Source organism: Polypterus senegalus, chromosome 9, assembly GCF_016835505.1.
Source record: "Polypterus senegalus isolate Bchr_013 chromosome 9, ASM1683550v1, whole genome shotgun sequence".
NCBI classification, from domain to species: domain Eukaryota; kingdom Metazoa; phylum Chordata; class Cladistia; order Polypteriformes; family Polypteridae; genus Polypterus; species Polypterus senegalus.
The window spans coordinates 40,769,515-40,788,627 of NC_053162.1; the positions used below are offsets into that span (position 1 = coordinate 40,769,515).

The 19,113-nt window shown below is 40.7% G+C and overlaps 1 protein-coding gene across 1 annotated transcript in view; it reads right to left on the bottom strand.

Moving 5' to 3' along the window:
* The window catches only part of tgm2l (transglutaminase 2, like), a 58,891-nt gene that overhangs the window by 30,795 nt on the left and 8,983 nt on the right, over positions 1–19,113 (bottom strand). Inside the window, exons 3-7 of the mRNA XM_039762960.1 lie at positions 18,480–18,707; positions 15,612–15,730; positions 9,893–10,021; positions 6,724–6,901; positions 6,327–6,465 (exon numbers count right to left, since the gene is read on the bottom strand). Coding sequence (XP_039618894.1) covers positions 6,327–6,465; positions 6,724–6,901; positions 9,893–10,021; positions 15,612–15,730; positions 18,480–18,707 — 793 coding nt within the window. The remainder of the gene's footprint in view (positions 1–6,326; positions 6,466–6,723; positions 6,902–9,892; positions 10,022–15,611; positions 15,731–18,479; positions 18,708–19,113) is intronic.

Genomic DNA, 19,113 nt, shown 5'->3' on the forward strand with positions numbered 1-19,113 from the left:
ATACCACCACCATTCCCCTGTGGAGTGAGACCAAGGCTGAGTGTAAGCCAGACTGTATACTACTATAATTAGGGTGCAGGCAAGCAGGCCACTTAAGATCACACAGAAAACTCGCAGCAAGACTAATACTGTACCTGCCACAATGTGGGTTCAGCTCTATTCGCTTAACTTCAAGCAATTATGTCCGGTGATCTGTCAGTTAGGACTTAGTACAAGACAGGAAAAGTGCTACACCTGGACTGTCCTGTGAACGGTCAAAGAGTAAGAGAACGAAAATATGACTGAGAAAGGGATAAGAGCAAGTGACTGTGTGGGGATGACCGAGTGTGACCGGAAAAAGATTATAAGCTCTCTCCCAAGGCTATGGTGGATTCAGAAAGGATTCAGACCCCTTCACTTTTTTCACAGTTTAATAAATTATAGCCTTGTATTAAAGTCATTTCAATTTATGTTTTCCCTATGAAACATCAAGCAACACTCAATATCCCAGCATGACAAAGCAAACACAGGATTTTAGAAATTCTTGCAAATGTATAAAAATAAAAACCTTATATTCAGTATCCCACTAACACAAGTTTTCAGACTCTTTTGCTATGACACTTGAAATTTGGCTCTGGTACATCCTACTCTGTTGATCATCATTGAGATGTTTCTAAACCTTTGTCACCCACGTGCGAGTAGGTGACAGCTAAACGGCCTGAGTAATAGTAATGTCACGCCAGACCAGGGGAGGTGAGATGCACTAACTGTCTTTCTCAATCCCTTGCAGACCATTCTCAGGAAATCCCACACGGATTAAGCGACTCCGATGATGTCACTTCTGGCCCCGCCTCCGATGGCATCACTTCCAGTTCCAGCCCTGATGACGCAATTTCCTGCACTGGCCTTTAAAGCCGCCATCTTGTCTCCATACCAGCAGTTCTATTTTGGACACAGTCTTGTGAACAACTCAAATATTTTCAACCTTTTGCAGCCAAGGCATATTATATGGGTGGCTGCCCCAAACCTTAATGATGTCGGTTTGTCGTTCTTGTGACACCTTGTTTGGAGTCCACCTGTGTTCAGTTCAATTGAATGAACATAATTAGGAAAGGCACACATCTGACTGGGCGGCATGGTGGCGCAGTGGTCACAGTGAGGAGACCTGGGTTCGCTTCCTGGGTCCTCCCTGCATGGAGTTTCCATGTTCTCCTCGTGTCTGCGTGGGTTTCCTCCGGGTGCTCCGGTTTCCTCCCACAGTCCAAAGACATGCAGGTTAGGTAGATTGGCAATTCTAAATTGGCCCTAGTGTGTGTTTGTGTGGGTTGGCACACTGCCCAGGATTGGTTCCTGACTTGTGCCCTGTGTTGGCTGGGATTGGCTCCAGCAGACCCCCGTGACCCTGTGTTACATGATAATATGTATCGGCCATGATAGGATTATGTCAAGGCAGAGATCTTGGGAAGACTACAAAAACATTTCCTGCAGCACTGAAAGTTCCCAATGCACAGTTGAGTTACCTTCATAATTCTTAAATGGAAGAAGTTTGGAACTACCACAAACCTAAATTGTCCCTCTGGCTGAGCTCCAGAGAACTTTTGTAGAAATGGTAAAAACTTTCAGAAAGACAACCTTCACTGCAACACTCCATCAATCTGAGCTTTATGGCAGAGTGATGTTTGAATTAAAGTGAACACCCCAACTTGCCACGAGACACGCTGTGTTGAACCCTCCGACACAAAGCCTTAAAATAACCAAAAAGGAACTGCTTAAGAAGAGTTTTGTTGGGTAGAATGCCCAGTGGGAGCTGGGTGGTCTTTTGACATGGAATCCAAACAGATTTCGTTTTTTTTTCTCCAGCTTAACTGGTGTTTTTTTTTATATATTTTTTTTCTGCTCACCCTGGTCACCTGACCTTATCATCGGACTTGATTTAAAAAAAACAAAATTCTATATTTAAGGACTTTACTGCTCTTAATTATATTTGTCTTGTGTAAGTTTACATTATTTGTTTATTTTATACTTAATCATTATCATCTAATTTTTCTTTGTATGAAAATGTGCTATAGAAATAAACATTGTCATTGTTGTTGTGTGGCCATATGGAAGCCCCTTCTCAGTTAAAACACATGGAAGTCCACTTGGAGTTTGCAAAAAGGCACCTAAAGGACTTTCAGACTGTGAGATACAAAATTCTCTGGTCAGGTGAAATCAAGACTAGAGTCAAATCAGGCACCGCTTATCACCTGAGCAATACCATTCCAGCAGTGAAGCATGATGGTGGCAGCATCATGTTGTAGGAGAATTTTTTAGTGCCAGGGACTGGGAGATTAGACAGGGTTGAGTAAAAGCTGAATTGAGCAAAGTACAGAGATACCCCTTAATGAAAACCTGCTCCAGAGCACTCGGGATGTCAGACTGGGCTGAAGGTTCACCTTCCAACATGACAATGACCCTAAGCATTAAGCAAAGAAAACAGGAGTGGTGGCGTAGGAACAACTTTGTGAATGTTCCTGAATGACGGCGGGTCATCTCACTTTTTGGAGCCTCTTGAACCCGACACTGTCAGTAATGTAACCGGATGAGCTGGACAATGAGGACACCAAATGAAGCAAGGGGAAGGTGCAAAGTGCAAACGTGCTTTTATTTAAAATACATTCGAAACAGCGTCCGTAGTAAAATGCAGTGCTCAAAAGTGTTTCAATAAATAATCCATAAAAAGATCAAAATTCCAAAAGGTTAAAACAAGGATAACACGAGACTAAAATCCTGTAGCAGACATTGGGGTCCCACCAACCAAGCACAGCTCCCTCCCAGTTTCTCCAGCTCTTCCAAGGCTTGCTCAACTGGAGAGACTTCAGCCACCGCGGTCCTCACACTACTGACCCCTGCCAGCGTCTGCCAGACCGTTCAGGTCAGTTGTCCTTCCATCTTTCTTCTCGCACATGCAGTTGTCCCTCGGATCCCTGGGGTGGACTCCACCACAATCGAACCCACTTTTCCACAAAATCAGTGGGTGCAATCCAGTCCTTCAAGCGCCGATTACTCGCTCTATCACTGGACCCCTGACCGCACTGACCTCTCTCATTCAGGTGGCTGTCTCGTCCACATCCACTCTCGCTCTCGCAGCCATTCTTTCCTTTCAGTTTCTCTTTCGTCCAGCTGTGCTGGCCCGTTCATATATGGCTCTGTGATCACAGAGTCTCAATCACGCACCGCAGGAAGCTGATTAAACAATTGAGTACGATCACACCCTCACGTGCAGGTACGACTCGCCCCAATTACCTCATCAGCTCCCCGTGGCTGCACGATCGCGCCCAAGGAGACTGACACGGTGAAATGGATTATTTCAAAATCTGGCCATTCTTTTGAAGCCGCGGACCTGCTATATCCCAGACTTGAACCTGGTTGAACATCTCTGTAGAGACCTGAAAAAAGCTGTCCACTAACGGTCTCCTTTCAACCTGGCAACGCTTGAGAGAATCAGCAGAGAAGACTGTCAGAAAACCCCAAATCCAGGTTTGTGAAGCTTGTCACATCCAACCCATGAACACTCCAGGCTGGAATCCTCTGCCAAAGGGGTTTCAACTAAGCAATGAGTAAAGGGTCTGAGCACTTGTGTCATTGTGATATTTCAGTTTATTTTTTAATACATTTCTAAAATCCTGTTTTCACTTTGTCATTTTGGGGTATTGAGTGTTGCTTGAAGAGGTTTAAAATAAATTTATGTGATTTTAGCATAAGGCTGCAACATAACAAAATATGAAAAAAGTGAAGGGGTCTGAATACTTTCTGAAAGTACTGTATAGAAGGACTTGGTAACCATGTCACATGCACTTTTACTGCACTCAGTGAAGGGCGCTTTACAAAAGTAAACTGATTTGAAGTGAATGAGGCAGGCCCTACAGATTTTATTTTATTTTTTTCTCCAGCCGTCTGGAGTTTTTTTTTTTGTTTTTTCTGTCCCCCCTGGCCATTGAACCTTACTCTTATTCGATGTTAATTAATGTTGACTTATTTTGTTTTCTTATTGTTTCTATTCTTTATTATGTAAAGCACTTTGAGCTACTGTTTGTATGAAAATGTGCTATATAAATTAATGTTGTTGTTGTTGTTGGCCCAATGGCTCTGTGGGTTTCACTGTCTTATGCTGCCCTCTCACTGCCTATTGGCATTGAGTATGTAATCAATTAAGTCGAATGTTTTTATCTAAACAATTAACTTTATATGTCACACAGATTTATATTTTTTTGCCCTTTGTAAATGTTACCCCAGCCTTAAATTAACACTTTGCGTTGGCCTCATTTATATCATGTGTACGCAGGACCAAAGAGAGGGGAGGCCAGCAGAGCCATTCAGCCTGGGCCTCTCACCAGCCATGGATGCACGTTCCTCTATTTTAACTGTTTGGCCGAGTGTCTTGAGTCAAATTTGGAAGTTTTACGTTACACTACAATTCTTGATTAATGTCCATGGCTCTGAAAAATACTCCCCCCCTTAGGTAATCCAACTACTATCCTTAGGAGTTGCAAAATACCCACCCTAGTCCTCCCACAGTTTACACCTTCATATTATACTGTCAAATAAATATAAAATGTATTCCAGCATTGAATTTTTACTGGTTAGGATTTCCAAGTATGATAATATTGTACAAAGTGTGAATTTAAGAGGGATGGAATATTACCAATCACAACTAGTAAAAAAATCAAAGTATGTGATTTAGGCAGAAACCCACCAAAAACCTCACCTACACTCTCCCCTGAAGCCCCTAATAGTACTGACTCTGCAGCAACACTTTGTGGAAAAGGCTTTGTGTATCCCTTGACTACTGATAACTTTTTGTAGTTACTTATGAGAAGCCGACAGAAATATTCTCGTTCATTGATGTCCTAGAACTGTGCCCCTAATTCCATATCTAGCTCTGTATTATTTTAGCTCAAGTCTGATTGTATCCTGATGTTAGGTACTGCTCTAAATTAAGTAATTAGTCACTCACTTTCTGAAACCACTTTAGAGCTTTGAAGAACCAGAGCTTATACTGTTAAAAGGATAACATTGAATGAGAATGGGGTGTCAGCAGGCGGCATGGTGGCACACTGGTAGCACTGCTCCCTCACAGTAAGAAGATCAGGGTGCGCATCTCAGATCCTCCCTGGTGGTGTCTGTGTGGGTTTCCACCAGGTGCTCTGCTTTCCACCCACTGCCCAAAGACATGCACGTCATGACACTAAATTGGCCCTAGTGTGTATGTTTGGTGTGTGTGCGCGCATTCTCACTCTGATGGAATGGTGCCCAGTCCAACGTTTGTTCCTGCCTTGTGCCCTTTGCTGGCTGGGACAAGTTCCAGCCCAACAAACCCCAACCGCCCCATGGTCTGGATTAAGCAGGTCAGAAAACGACATGATGTGGAGTGTCAGCTCACTACTGAATCTTTATTTCATATAGCCCCTTTTAATTACCTGAATGCATGTAGGATTGAACAACCATAAAAATGATAAGTGACATCACAGGGTCTGTATCGCCTTAAGGCTCTGTCACATTACACGACTTTTACAGTGATTTTCAGACAGAATGCTCCCATGACTATGAGTTGTGTAGTCTGACATCCTCAGCAACTCAATCCAGCAACTCAGCCTGACAAATCTTAAATCGTACAGGCAGGCCTTGTGTGGAGGAGAGTAAAGAATCAATGAGTGCTCTCCAGGAATTACAGTGCATAATCTATAATGCAACTATAAGAAATAACAAATGTGGGAATTTTTTTACCTCGCAAATACATGAGAGGGTCGCCTGTCTAATGTCTTCTGTTTTATGTACCATTACAGAATGGGAAATTAAAAAATGGGGGAGAATTATTTTTGAACTTGCCATACCTGTAAAGCATTCAGATAGCAGCAGCTCTGTCAGGAAGTACTGTACTGTATTGGTCATCAGAAAAACAAGTGAGCTTTCAATATCTTGGAAATGTGAATCTGTGTCGGAAAATCATCATGGAGTCCTAAAATTCCTCATGCTTATTCATTAATATGACATCCTCGGGTGTTGAGATTTGTAACTGCAGTCTTCAAGTTTGATCCCCTCTGGCTAGAAGTTGTGAAATTCAGGAGCGCAAAATTCAGTTCTTAAAAAGTGCCGGAGCCGCTGATTAAAAATGCAAAATATAGGAAGATTTGATGATTTTAATTGGAGCTACTGCCTCTATAACTACTGTACTATTTGTATAAAACATTCCTATGGTATGTATTTCAACTAACTGCTTTTTTCCTTTTGAGTTACACATTGATAAAATGAAGATTAGAAAGAAGGGATGATAGGATAGAAACAAAAAGAAGACATATTGCACTTACCATATTGAATCCTTCTCCTTGCCTGGCAGCAACTCCATGGACTCGTTATAGTATCTGTCTACTCGAAGATTACTGTCTGTGTCATGAGCTGACAGGTAGTTTGTAACGCACCGCGCTGGGATACCCAGGCATCTCATTACTAAAACAAAAATGTATTTTCACTTAATGTCAGTGTGATGTACAGTAAAAATAATAAGGTATTTACAGCTTTAAGAAGGGAAAGAAAACAAGCTCTATTCTGGTCAGGGTATACACTTTCATGCTCTCCCTTAGACAATTTAGACTAGGAACCAATGAACTGCTGGGTGACACTGGAGTTGGACTTATGCACTGAAGTCTCACTCTTCGACACATCGCCAGCATAAACAATTCCCATTGCTCTCTCAACACAACCCACCTGTGCAAGCAACTCCAGCAAACACCCAACACTGGCCATAGCACACCGGCTTCATGCCCGCCCGGCTCCAGCGGCGTAAGATCTCCACACTGCCTGTCCAGCGAGTGGGGATGACCCCTTTTTCATAATTTCCATCCCAGCGCCCCAGAATCACCCCTCTATCATCATTGGCATTAATCTGCATTCAGAACAGAGAAAAAGGGACCTTTAGTTGTGGTGAGATGAATATATGACATGCTCATGAGCAGATCTCAGATGGAATGTTCTCTGTGGAGATCCTCAGGGGTCTGTCCTTGTTCTGTTACTTTTTATGATTAATGTAAATGACATAAACTTTGTTATAGTTAGTAAACCTATGAAACTTACAGATAATACTAAAATCTGAGGAGGCAGCAAAAAACAATTAAGGGAGACTTGGACAAACTTTTTGGAACTCTTGAAAAATACGGTTTAACGTAGAAAAGTACAAAGTGCTGCACTTTAGTTACAAATACAAGATGGGAGAGACTGTACTACAGTAAGCAACCCCTGAAAAGGACTTAGGAGTTTATGTTTTAATGCCAGCTACCAGCCATACCACATGTGCTTCACAACAGGTCATCCCCTGAAGCTAAGCATGATTGGCCCGGCCAGTATTTGGATGGGAGTCCATTTAGGAAAAAAGCTTGGGCTGCTGTTGGAAGAGGTGTTGGTGAGACCAGCAGGGGGTGCCTACCCTGTTTTCTTTGTGTTGATCCCAGTGCAGTGAACTGGACACTGTGCTGTAAATATGGTGGCGTCCTTTAGATGAGATGTAAAGTGAGGTCCTAACTCTCTGTGGTCATTAAAGATCCCAGGACATCTTTCAAAGACAGCAGAGTTTATGCCAATGTCCTGGCTAAATTGTCCATCACAGCCCTGTCCATTCTGGCCCCCTAATCATCCCCTGTCTGTAACTGGCTATCTGTCTCACTCCTTCACCACCTAACAGTTAATGTGCGGTTAGCGTACTGAAGGAAAAATGGCTGCTGTCACATCATCCAGGTGGATACTACACATTGGTGGTGGCTGAAGTGGCTCCCCTCTGTCTAAGCGCTTTAAGTAGTGGGAAATGCGCAATATAAATGTAATTAATTATTAATATTATTGTTATGTTCACACAACATTTTCATAATCTAAGCAATGCACAGAAGTGATTAAAAAGACAAATAAAATGTTAGGTTACGTCATAAAAACTGTTAAATATAAATCTAGGGATGTTATGCTTAGGCTATATAATGCACTAGTGAGACGGCATCTGGAGTACGTTGTGAAGTTCTGGTTGCCACACTACAAAAAAGACAAGACTTCAACACTTCATGCTGTGCAGAGGAGAGCAACCAAGTGCATCCCGTGACTTAAGGACATGTCCTACCTACACTGAGAGACTCAGAAAATTAAACCTGTTTAGTCCTGAGCAGAGGAGTCTTCAGGTCTTCAAAGCCTTTGAGGAATTTGATAAAGGAGATCCAGAAGAATTCTTTTGACTAAATGGTGAGTCACATTCTTAAGGACAGCAGTAGAAATTAAGGGGAAGAACATTTGGGACTGAAGCCAGAAAGCACTTCTTTATACAAATCTGGAACAAACTACCAAGATATGTAGCTGAAAGAGAAACCTTGACAGTCTTTAAGAAATATCAGGATGAGATATTGGGACAGCTTAACTATCAGCTAAGCAAATGAGCTTGATGGACAGAATGGCCTCCTCTCGTTTGTCAAATTTCTTATGTTCTTACATTCAGATATCCTTTCAGTTCACACTGTTGTCCTCCACACTACATAGTGATGAATCTTATTACATTGCTTTCTTATCCCACACCATCCGTCCACAATCCAGTATGCTACACAAGATGAGTCCCTTTTGGGAACTGAATGGTGGTGCAGCTCTTGATTAGGGTTATCTGATGACTGATTCAGTATTCCCTCAGCAAGGAAGACAGTATGAAATATAAGTTTCTGTGTTGCTATCACTGTGAAGATGACATGATTTCTTTTAAAACCTTCAACTGGAATTTGAAATACCAGTTGAACAAATTCCACAAAATCTCTTTTGTATTGTCTATTGGAGATAGCTCAAACAATCCCACATGATCTTCACCAATACCAAATAATTTACTTGTAATTCTGCTCTCCGTGGACTTCTTCCTGTCTCAATTCTGAAGCTGTACCATGTGAATGAGTCCCTAATCAGAATCCTGATCATCATTGGACATAACTCCTCATTTCACTGTTGAAACATAACCGAACATATGTATCTACAATATAAGAGAAGACACAAATGCCTAGAAAAAATCTACATAAATGAGGAGAGAATGTGCAAACTCTACAAATAAAGACCAAGGTAGAAATTGAACTCCGGTTATAGGAGTTACAAGGTCATCTAAAATGCCATGATGGATATTATATTGGATATTAAATATAACAATAAATTGAATGGAACTGAATATACATGCACTTCCTTTTAAACACAATTATTTAACTTACACTGAATGAAAACTCTTAGATATGACAGTAGTCAAGGCAATTCCACGCCAGGCCAGGGGAGGGCAGGGTGCACTAAACCTTCTCCTGTTATCTCTGCAGACCAGCCGCAGGAAAACCTATCTGAACCAAGAACGTCACTTCTGGTTCCAGCACCCAGAAGAATGTCAATTCCGGTTCTGGCGCCCAGAAAAACATCACTTCCGGCCACCCTACATCACTTCTGGTGGCCCCACATCACTTCCTGTCTGATCACTTAAAACCGCCATCTTTTCCATCCTTCATCAGTTCTGTCTTGGACTCTCTACAGTCAACTTCATTGTTGCTTAAAAAACCAAAACCTTTGCAGCTAGGAATATTATACGGGTGGCTGCCCCAAACCTTTTTACGTGTGTCAAGTCTCTTCCTTTTACACAATATTTACAGTATGTGAATGAATCACATAACTTACTGTAGATGTAGCAAATATGTTAATTTAATGCTAGTCATTGGGCAGCATCACATTAGAAAAACATGCCTTACATGTACATGCCATGCAGAAAAACAAGAAATTCCAAGTACATTTGTTAATATTTAAAGGGGAGACATGGACCCAGAATACAACATAGCCAGTCCATCTCTGACTAAGCTGCTCTCACCATGGAGTTTCCCAAAGGTATCAAACTCACCATGGCTGACACAGTCCGGCTCACGTACACTGGGTCATTTCTTTTGTAAGCATCACTAATAGGATCATCCAGAGCTGCTGGGCTGTTGTCCAGGATTTCAAAGCAGATGTCCACCATGTCTCTCTCAAACTGTAACATTGAAGACAGACAGCAATGAAATGTGACAATGTGGATTGGCCTAATTAACACATTATAAGCATGACTTAAAACTACAATCTATAGTGGAGCAAGTAAGCAGTGCCTCAAACATTCAATGAAAGTATCTTTCTTTTACTTGCAAGTTTGTTATACTTGGTACAAAATAAAATAAACAGTGTTGTAAAGCACAGTAATACAGCTTTCCTGTAAAATTCACAATTAAATTAGTTTTCTTTATTTACTACTAAAACTGTTTCTAGAGAACAGCACATAACGCATCAGAATCCAGATTCTAACTTATCTAACAGTGCCTGGCTTTTGTCTGTAAGGGATCTGCGTGTTCTCTTAGGGTCTTCAAACACGCTGGTCTTCCTCCCATATCCCAAAGTTGCGCATGTGGATGCAAGTGTGAGTGGAGACTGCAATGGTCTGGACTGGTGTCTTGTTTGAGGCTCAGTCCTTCATTGTTTCTGATGTACCCAGGACAAGCTCTGGCCACCCTTAAACGATGAAAGTTTTAGAGAATATTCTGTTTATTAACATCTTCTTCTACTATTAGAACTGTTATGAGATAATATCAAAATGAGTAAAGTTTCTGCATGGCGGTTAATCTCCATTTCAAAGCTGGTATGCTACATTCTGTTCACTAGGCCATCATCTTTCAGATACTTCAGAAGTAACTTGTAACTTGTTCCCAGTCCTTTAAAGACTCTATACATTTCACTGTGATGATGCACAATAAGTTATGAATTTAAACATTAACGTACAAATTTAGTCTTGGGGATTTTTCATGATGTTTTCTTCTATTTGGACATACTAGTATTATTATTGGGGCGGCACAGTGGCGCAGTTGTAGCGCTGGGGCCTCACACTTAGGAGACCTGAGTTTGGTTCCTGGGTCCTCCCTGAGTGGAGTTTGCATGTTCTCCTCTCAGGCACTCCGGTTTCCTCCCACAGTCCAAAGACATGCAGGTTAGGTGCACTGGTGATTCTAAATTGTCCCTAGTGTGTACTTGGTGTGTGGGCTGGCACCCTGCCCAGGGTTTGCTTCCTGCCTTGGGCCCTGTGTTGGCTGGGATTGGCCCCAGCAGACCCCTATGACCCTGTAGTTAGGATATAACAGGTTGGATAATGGATGGATAGTATTATTATTATTATTATTAATATATGACTGAAACCAGTGTCTGTTTTTTGTTCCTACAACACCTGTTTAACTGTGCTTTTAATTATGCTTTTGACTTTGATCAATTTTATTGACACAATTATTTTAACTGTGCCATTCTTTACTGACCTTGTAGCAGCTCTTCTTAAAATCTGTTGCTTGCTACCCACACAAGCTACACAAAGACACCTAAATGTCTGCTACTCCCATATAATAAACATTATTTCCAAAATCAAGTCCTATCTAAGATGGCAATTGATTCATTTCTGTAGGATTTAAGAGGTAGCTATCCTTCTATATAAAAGCGGTCGGGATTGTCCTTCCGTCCCGTGAGTGCTACGCAGATCGGAGTTTCACACGCCCGTCCATTTTGCAATGCACGATGGGATTTGTAGTTTCGTTTTTCCAGGTAAAAGATGATTTTCTACTCCTGACTGTGCGATATCTTCTTCTTCTTTCTTACTATATAAAAGCGGTCGGGATTGTCCTTCCGTCCCATGAGTGGAAAGCGTAGCGGTATTCCGCTTATCACAGACTTACTACTTGCAGCTTGCGGTGCGAAGCGACATGATGTGAGCAGAGTTCTGGTGCTCCCATCATTCCCTTGCTTTTGTGCGCGATGCACTGGAAAAATAGACAAAATTATGTCTCTGGAAATAATTAATGTGGATAGAGTACAAATGCCTCACCGCGTAGTAAATATCAAGGGGGTTCAAAAGGGCGACCTCAGTATAGAAAAAAAGTTTAAATTTCATCACAAAAATAACAAACTACGAGTATTAAAGTAATACCGCTCAAATGCAATATAACCAAATTAATGAGTTTGTATAAAATATCAAATTGATCTACATATTGAATTGCCTTAAGAAGTGGTCAACTTAAAAGTCGGTCGCCTTAAAAGGCGGGTCAGCCTAGTAGTCTGAATAAATGTTGTTATTTGATGGTTTTACTTTTCCTATGTATTGATCCCAGCTTCATATTGCAAATCTTCACATAGTGTCAGCCCCAAAATCCTCAACAGAAAAATCTACTCAAGGTTTTCCAAAATTAGGCTTAATTTACACTTAGTGTTGAACGAAATGATTCACACAAAATTGAATTTGCAGAGAAACTGTGTTTCACGTCACAAAAAAATTTTGAAAACAAATTGGTTTTCACGTTCAGCAAAATCTGTGCCTTTGACACAAGAAGAAAGGTGTTCAGCCCTGTCTGGAGGCATTTATATGCTTTAATTCCAGATGCATCTGCCTGTCATTTAGTATTTAAATAAATCTGCCTAGTGAAAAAATACATCACTGGACTCATTTTCTTTCACATGTAGACATTAGTTGAACTGCAAGACATTTTCTAGTAGTACGATCCTAACTTTGCAAAGTCTCGCAGGGGGCAGGTGTGATTCCCAAACAAAAATACACATCACTCTTGGGACAACCCGTTAAAGAGTGTGTAGTGAACAGCAGAGAAATCCTGCTCTTCACAGGCTACAACCACAGGGCTTCTTCCTGAAACACAGGCCCTCAATTCCTTCAGTCCATGCATTTTAAACCACTGTCAAGGTTTCAGGGAGAGTGCAAAAGATACTGGACAAAAGACTTGACGCTGAGAGAAAATAAAAAGCTAAAATTGCTGTTATCCATTCAGGAGCTCAGTAGTACAAGATAACTGAAGCTTATTAGTTAATTTGCTAGTTGTAATGAGTGCTGCGACACTGGAGACAGACAGACAGACACACACACACACAGACCACCACAGCTACTGGGCTCCACACGTTTGAGAAGTACCTCTGCCTGCTACACTATCTTTCTGTCATTGCATCACTATATGACATAACATGACATTGTGAACTATGGATATACAATGTGTTCAAATGCAGCAGCTATTTTGTTATGGCATGTCTGCGTATCCAATTAGACAGTAATTGAACATTTTTTGAGTTATTTGTTTACATGCGCAGTCAGGAGGTGGATGCTGTGCAGCCTTCTCTCTGATTTTACTGGTGTTGTAAGGCAGACTTGTTGACTCTACTCTAAATGTTTCACTTTAGCTATTGGCCTTCCACTCTTTCTCTTGGGTGGAGGCTGAATTTAGTTTTCTAAAGCTTGACTTGATTGTTTGTAATGTTACTTGCTTTTAATAAATTCAATAAAATAAAAAAAAAGATATTTATTATTATTATCCATCTGTCTTCCAAACCCTCATCATCCTGATCAGGTTTGCTGGGGAGCTGAAGCCTATCCCAGCAAGTACAGAGTGCAAGGCATTATTATTATAATTATTATTATTATTTACACTATAATTACATTGTCTGCACTTTGCATATGTTTATTTTGCCATTGCTTAGGTTAGCTGCATTAAACAAACGTTTATGTGTTAATTTTTATTTTAGGTGGATTGCACCAGGGGTGAACCTTGCCTTGGGCTTCACATGGGCTTAGAGCAGCACCGATTATGATGATAATTATCTTGGTGATCACAATGCTAAAGATGCACTGGTGACACGATGATAGATAGATAGATAGATAGATAGATACTTTATTAATCCCAAGGGGAAATTCACATACTTCATCAGCAGTATACTGATAAAGAACAATATTAAAGAGTGATAACAATGAACGTATAACAGACAGACATGTTAGCATTTATTCCCCGGGATGGAATTGAAGAGCTGCATAGTGTGGGGGAGGAACGATCACCTCAGTCTGTCAGTAGAGCAGGACAGTGACAAAAGTCTGTCACTAAAGCTACTCCTCTGCCTGGAGATGATACAGTTAAGTGGATGCAGTGGATTCTTCATGATTGACAGGAGTTTGCTTAATGCCCGTCGCTCTGCCACAGATGTTAAACTGTCCAACTTTAATCCTACAATGGAGCCTGCCTTCTTAACAAGTTTGTCCAGGTGTGAGGCGTCCTTCTTCTTTATGTTGCCTCCCCAGCACACCACCACGTAGAAGAGGGCGCTCGCCACAACCGTCTGATAGAACATCTGCAGCATCTTATTGCAGATGTTGAAGGACGCCAACCTTCTAAGGAAGTATAGTCGGCTCTGAGCTTTCTTACACAGAGCACCAGTATTGGCAGTCCAGTCCAGATTATCATCCAGCTGCAGTCCCAGGTATTTACAGGTCTGCACCCTCTGCACACAGTCACCTTTGATGATCACAGGGTCCATGAAGGGCCTGGGTCTCCTAAAATCCACCACCAGCTCCTTGGTCTTGCTGGTGTTCAGGTGTAAGTGGTTTGAGTCGCACCATTTAACAAAGTCCTTGATTAGGTGAAGTTAGAGTTTTCTGTGAAGCAAACACAGTAATGTGCACGATGGTGCGTTTTAGTGTGTCATTATGTGGAAAATGTGCAGCATGTTACATTTAAAAAAGAAACAGCATTGTGCTCCTCAGTGCTGATGTCTACAGGAGGCATTAACAGAGCTGATTTGTGGCAGGTTGCATGTAATAAAGAGCAGCAGAAAATGTGTGAATGAGGCTTTGAGGGGTAGTATTTGGTTTTCACCACAAAAACACTTTAAACCTTCCAAAAATATGAATTTTAGTGTCAGTTTCACAAAACTGTATTCAAATCAAAACCATTTTATTTCATTTTCCCTTGTCACTTTAACTCTTTTGCCCAATTCATTTTTTACATACAAGCTGGCATTTTTGCACTTCTCTTGCCTTCTTCCTGAATTCTTAACTCACCATATGCTTTCTGTTGTGATCCGTGAAATGAATGTAAAATATTATGACAGCACCTTAACTCTTTAACTATGTTTCACACCAATTCCCTTTAAAAACTCAATATGGCCATAAAGTTCAAACATCTTAAAGAAAAAGAGAGAAAAAACCTGTTTAGACTATTTAGTTAATTTATAAAACTTGAAAAACATTATTCTTTCACCTGTTTCACTTGTTTTTATCTTTAATATTTCTCTTTAATTCCTCCATCCTTTGCCATTTACACAAAGAATAATTCCCATCTGTTAATTTCTATTAGCTGAAAAACACTGGTGTTTTTCCTACTTAATGTTTCTGTTGTTTTGTTTTTTTTAAATGTATCTTAAAAAGGTAACACCTTTACTAATTTCTGGAGGTATTGGTATCTCTTAGTTCACACTTATAAATCATAGGTGCCATTTTAATAGAATTCATAAGCCTCAGTGATTTGTCTTGTGAAATTGGTCGCCTTAAGTCCTCCTAGTGATGCAGTCTATTCTCACTTTAAATGCCTTATTTAGCTCTTCCTCTTAGCAGATAGGCAATGCCTTGATAGAATCACTTTTTATGGTCATTTTCTCATTCGAGTCCTTGATCCTCTTTTGAATAAGTGAATGTAGCAGTGGGTCAATGGACGATTAATTGTGTCAGTATGAAAAAGCTCTCTAAACAGTAAATAATCCTCCCTGATCTCCAAAAGGAATTCACTAACCTGTCCAAAATTCCAGGGTACAGAGTAGATATTGTTCCAGGACCCTTGGAAAAGAATCCCATTTTCATTTAGGATGTATTCCTGCAGCATTTGCTGTTGGGGAAGGTACACGGGATCATCTAGAAGAAGAAAAAAAGACCACAGCAGTTATACAAGAATCAAATACCACGGCCTACGTCTGTGCTTAAGTGTCCTGCTCCAGCCAGAACCCCAAAAGATCTTATAACTCTTCATCAGCCACTTTATGGACCTGTTCAACCTGCCTTCAAACTGCCATGCTTATTATTTATGCCTTACTAACAGTTCTTTTTATGCTACCAATTTTTTTACCATCTTTTCTTTTTGTTTTTGTTTTCAGCATAGTAGCAGCCATATATTTTCGTAAATAATTATAAAAACCTTTATTATAAAACTTTCAGAAATTCTGTTTTGTCTCTTGAACATTTGTCCTGGTGGTGTGGAAAAAAAGAAATCAGCAAAGTCACCTGCGCAATTGTAGAATAAACAGCAGAAATGCGCACTTGTTTAATTCAGAATGATGCCACTCTTTTATGCATACTACACCTAACAGCATTTTCAATAACTGCACTCTACTCTTGCTAACTGATTCTGGGAGTTTTTGGGACCTCCCCTCATATCTAGACACGTTTTTGGTTACGTGACATGTCATGTTGTTGTCAAAGTTTTAGGATAAACCGGAAATAAATGATTGTATAAAGAGTTTGGTTAGGGATTGTCTGTATAGTTTTGGCTAAAAAGCTTTTGCTTTTGTTTTTGAAACTTCAGCATTGTTTTGGCATACAGTGATCCCTCGCTATATCGCACTTCGACTTTCGCAGCTTCACTCTATCGCGGATTTTAAATGTAAGCATATCTAAACATATTGATTTTTGATTGTTTGCTTTTCTCTGTCTCTCTCACTCTCTCTGACATTCTCTGCTCCTGATGGAGGGGGTGTGAGCAGGGGGGCTGTTCGCACACTGGCCTAGAGGATAGGGACGCTCCTCTACAAAATGCTGAAAGACTACCTTCACATTGCTCCCTTCTTTGTAGCTGCTTTGTTCGGTGGTGCCACACATACTTAAAAGCCCAACAGCCCTATTGATTTTTGATTGTTTGCTTTACTCTCTCTCTGACATTCCCCGCTCCTGACGTCACACCTTGAAGAGGAAGATATGTTTGCATTTCTTTTAATTGTGAGAAAGAACTGTCATCTCTGTCTTGTCATGGAGCACAGTTTAAACATTTGACTAAAGGGTGTTATTTCATGTCTAGAGGGCTCTAATAATGTTAGAAAATGTATTTAGAAGGTCGTAAACAGGTTTTCTATGCTCTAACTGCGAAAATATTTGATTTACAGATAAAAAATCCTACTTCGCTGAAATTCATTTATCGCGGCAGAGTCTGGAACAGATTAACTGCGATAAACGAGGGTTGACAGTATTAGGCATTTCACTAGTCTGTTTTGTTTGTTGGTAACAATCTGAGCCAGAGTCCTGACATTTCTTTCGGATAGCTGCAGAATATTGTCTTTGTGGTTGCTGGATCCTTTTTCTTTTGTTTTGACCTAGTCCTTGTTTTAATCTTCTTATATAATACGCTACCGTGGCTGTCCATTTGTCTGTCCAGGATTTTAAATCACCTTTAGCTTGCAAACTTACCAATTAACCTGAAATTTGGTACACATATAACACGTGACCTCCGCTTTCGGGGTGATGATTGACCTCCAAGGTCAAAGATTAACCCAGAAAGGTCAAGGTCAAAAATCAAATAACCTGTAGCCTGAAATTTGGTACACATATACTAAGATGAAACTCTGAACTACAGTTTTACATTAAAATTGAAGAGTTTTGGAATTATTTCTCTCTTTCTTTTTATTTTATTTTATTGCAGAAGCAACTCTCGGCAGCGGCCAGCAGGTCAGCCATGCAGCCCATGCGTAGGGCACCGTTCTCATCCCTACCACCTTCGCCATCACTTCCCCTACCTCTTCATATGTTAAATCATTCTTGCGGCAGATTGAAGATTTAAGTGCCAGCTTAAGTGAAAAAATTAAAGAAAACATACTACGTAATTTCAACACAAATACTGACTTAATCAGTTTAAACACGCAAAGATGCCAACGAAAGAAGAGAAGCAAGGGTGGAGAAAAGATGAGCTGCTCAGGAAGCAGCAAGCACATCAACCTCTGAGCAAACGAATGCTAAACAGAGACAGAGAAAGAGTGTGAAAACTATGAAGAGAGCACCCAGCATTTACTACAGACAGATGCACACCGAAAGACAATTAATTGCTCGAGCAAATGAGAGGAAAGAACAGACCATACAACGAAGGCAGGCCGACACTGAGCGAAAGAGAATAATAAGAGAAAATGAGACTGAGGAAGAGGCTAATCAATGTCGGCAATCAGAGGCCAAACGTATGAGAATTGCAAAGGCAAATGAGACAGAGCAAAATGGCATCCAGCGACGACAAATAGCAAGTGTATTCACTGCATGTTATCATGCAGTATGCCGTTACTGGTTTGGACATAATACAAGTAATGAGCTGCAAACAGCAAGTAATTTACTCAGGAATTTCCTAATCCTGTGAGCCTGGGATTGAGACAAGTAAGTCTAAAGAAAATGCAGAGAACAGAGACCTGTTCTGTATTTGATGTGAGCCCCATTCAGCTTACTGGGGAATTGAGACTAGGACGCGGAAAACCCAGAGGGAGCCATTAGTTGTACAGTATGACTGCTTATTTAGCTTAATTGTAACTATTAGAAGCTTTCCAGAGTTTGCGTGCTAGTTGGTCAAAAATGTCAAAAGACTACAAATGGATTTCAGCAGAAAAAGAAGAAGAAATTAACAGCCTATTGTAAATACCTTTACACCAGGGGTTGAAAAGGAGGAGAAAGTTTCCTCCTGAAAGCTGCTGCAGGACCTGTCCTTGCCTTAAGCACAGAACGGTCATCTTGTACTGGCCAACAGTTGCCATAGCAGGGCTGTACACATTCAGCAGGATGTCCTGTGGGCCTGCCTGAAGACTAAACCGCCAACTGTCGGTTTCCACCTCTGACTGAGGCACTTGAATTTGAATGAAGTCTTCTTTCCCTGTAGGTTACAAAAGAGTGAAAACAATTATCATTATTATTGTTATTATTATATTGGAAAGTGGAAAAGCCTTTACGGAGATTATTTAAAAAAGAACTACTCACACAGTACGATTGATTTGAGTGCCCCTACTAAATGCAAAATGGACAGAAGCTATGAATAATTCTTACACTTAATGCCAGTATAGATAAACAGAATTAGGCATGTCACATAATTAGCGAGGATAAGAGCATTAAGCCGTGTAATTGAAGACAGCACCTTGTTTCCATGTAGCACAGAGACTGGCCACTTACTGCAAACAGAGATGAGGGCTCAGGGTCCCGGTACTTCCAGAAGACACAGTAAGCAGGAATCTTTGGATTTTGTTGAGCACTCCTGAACTGAAGAGCAATTCTCCAGGTGAACT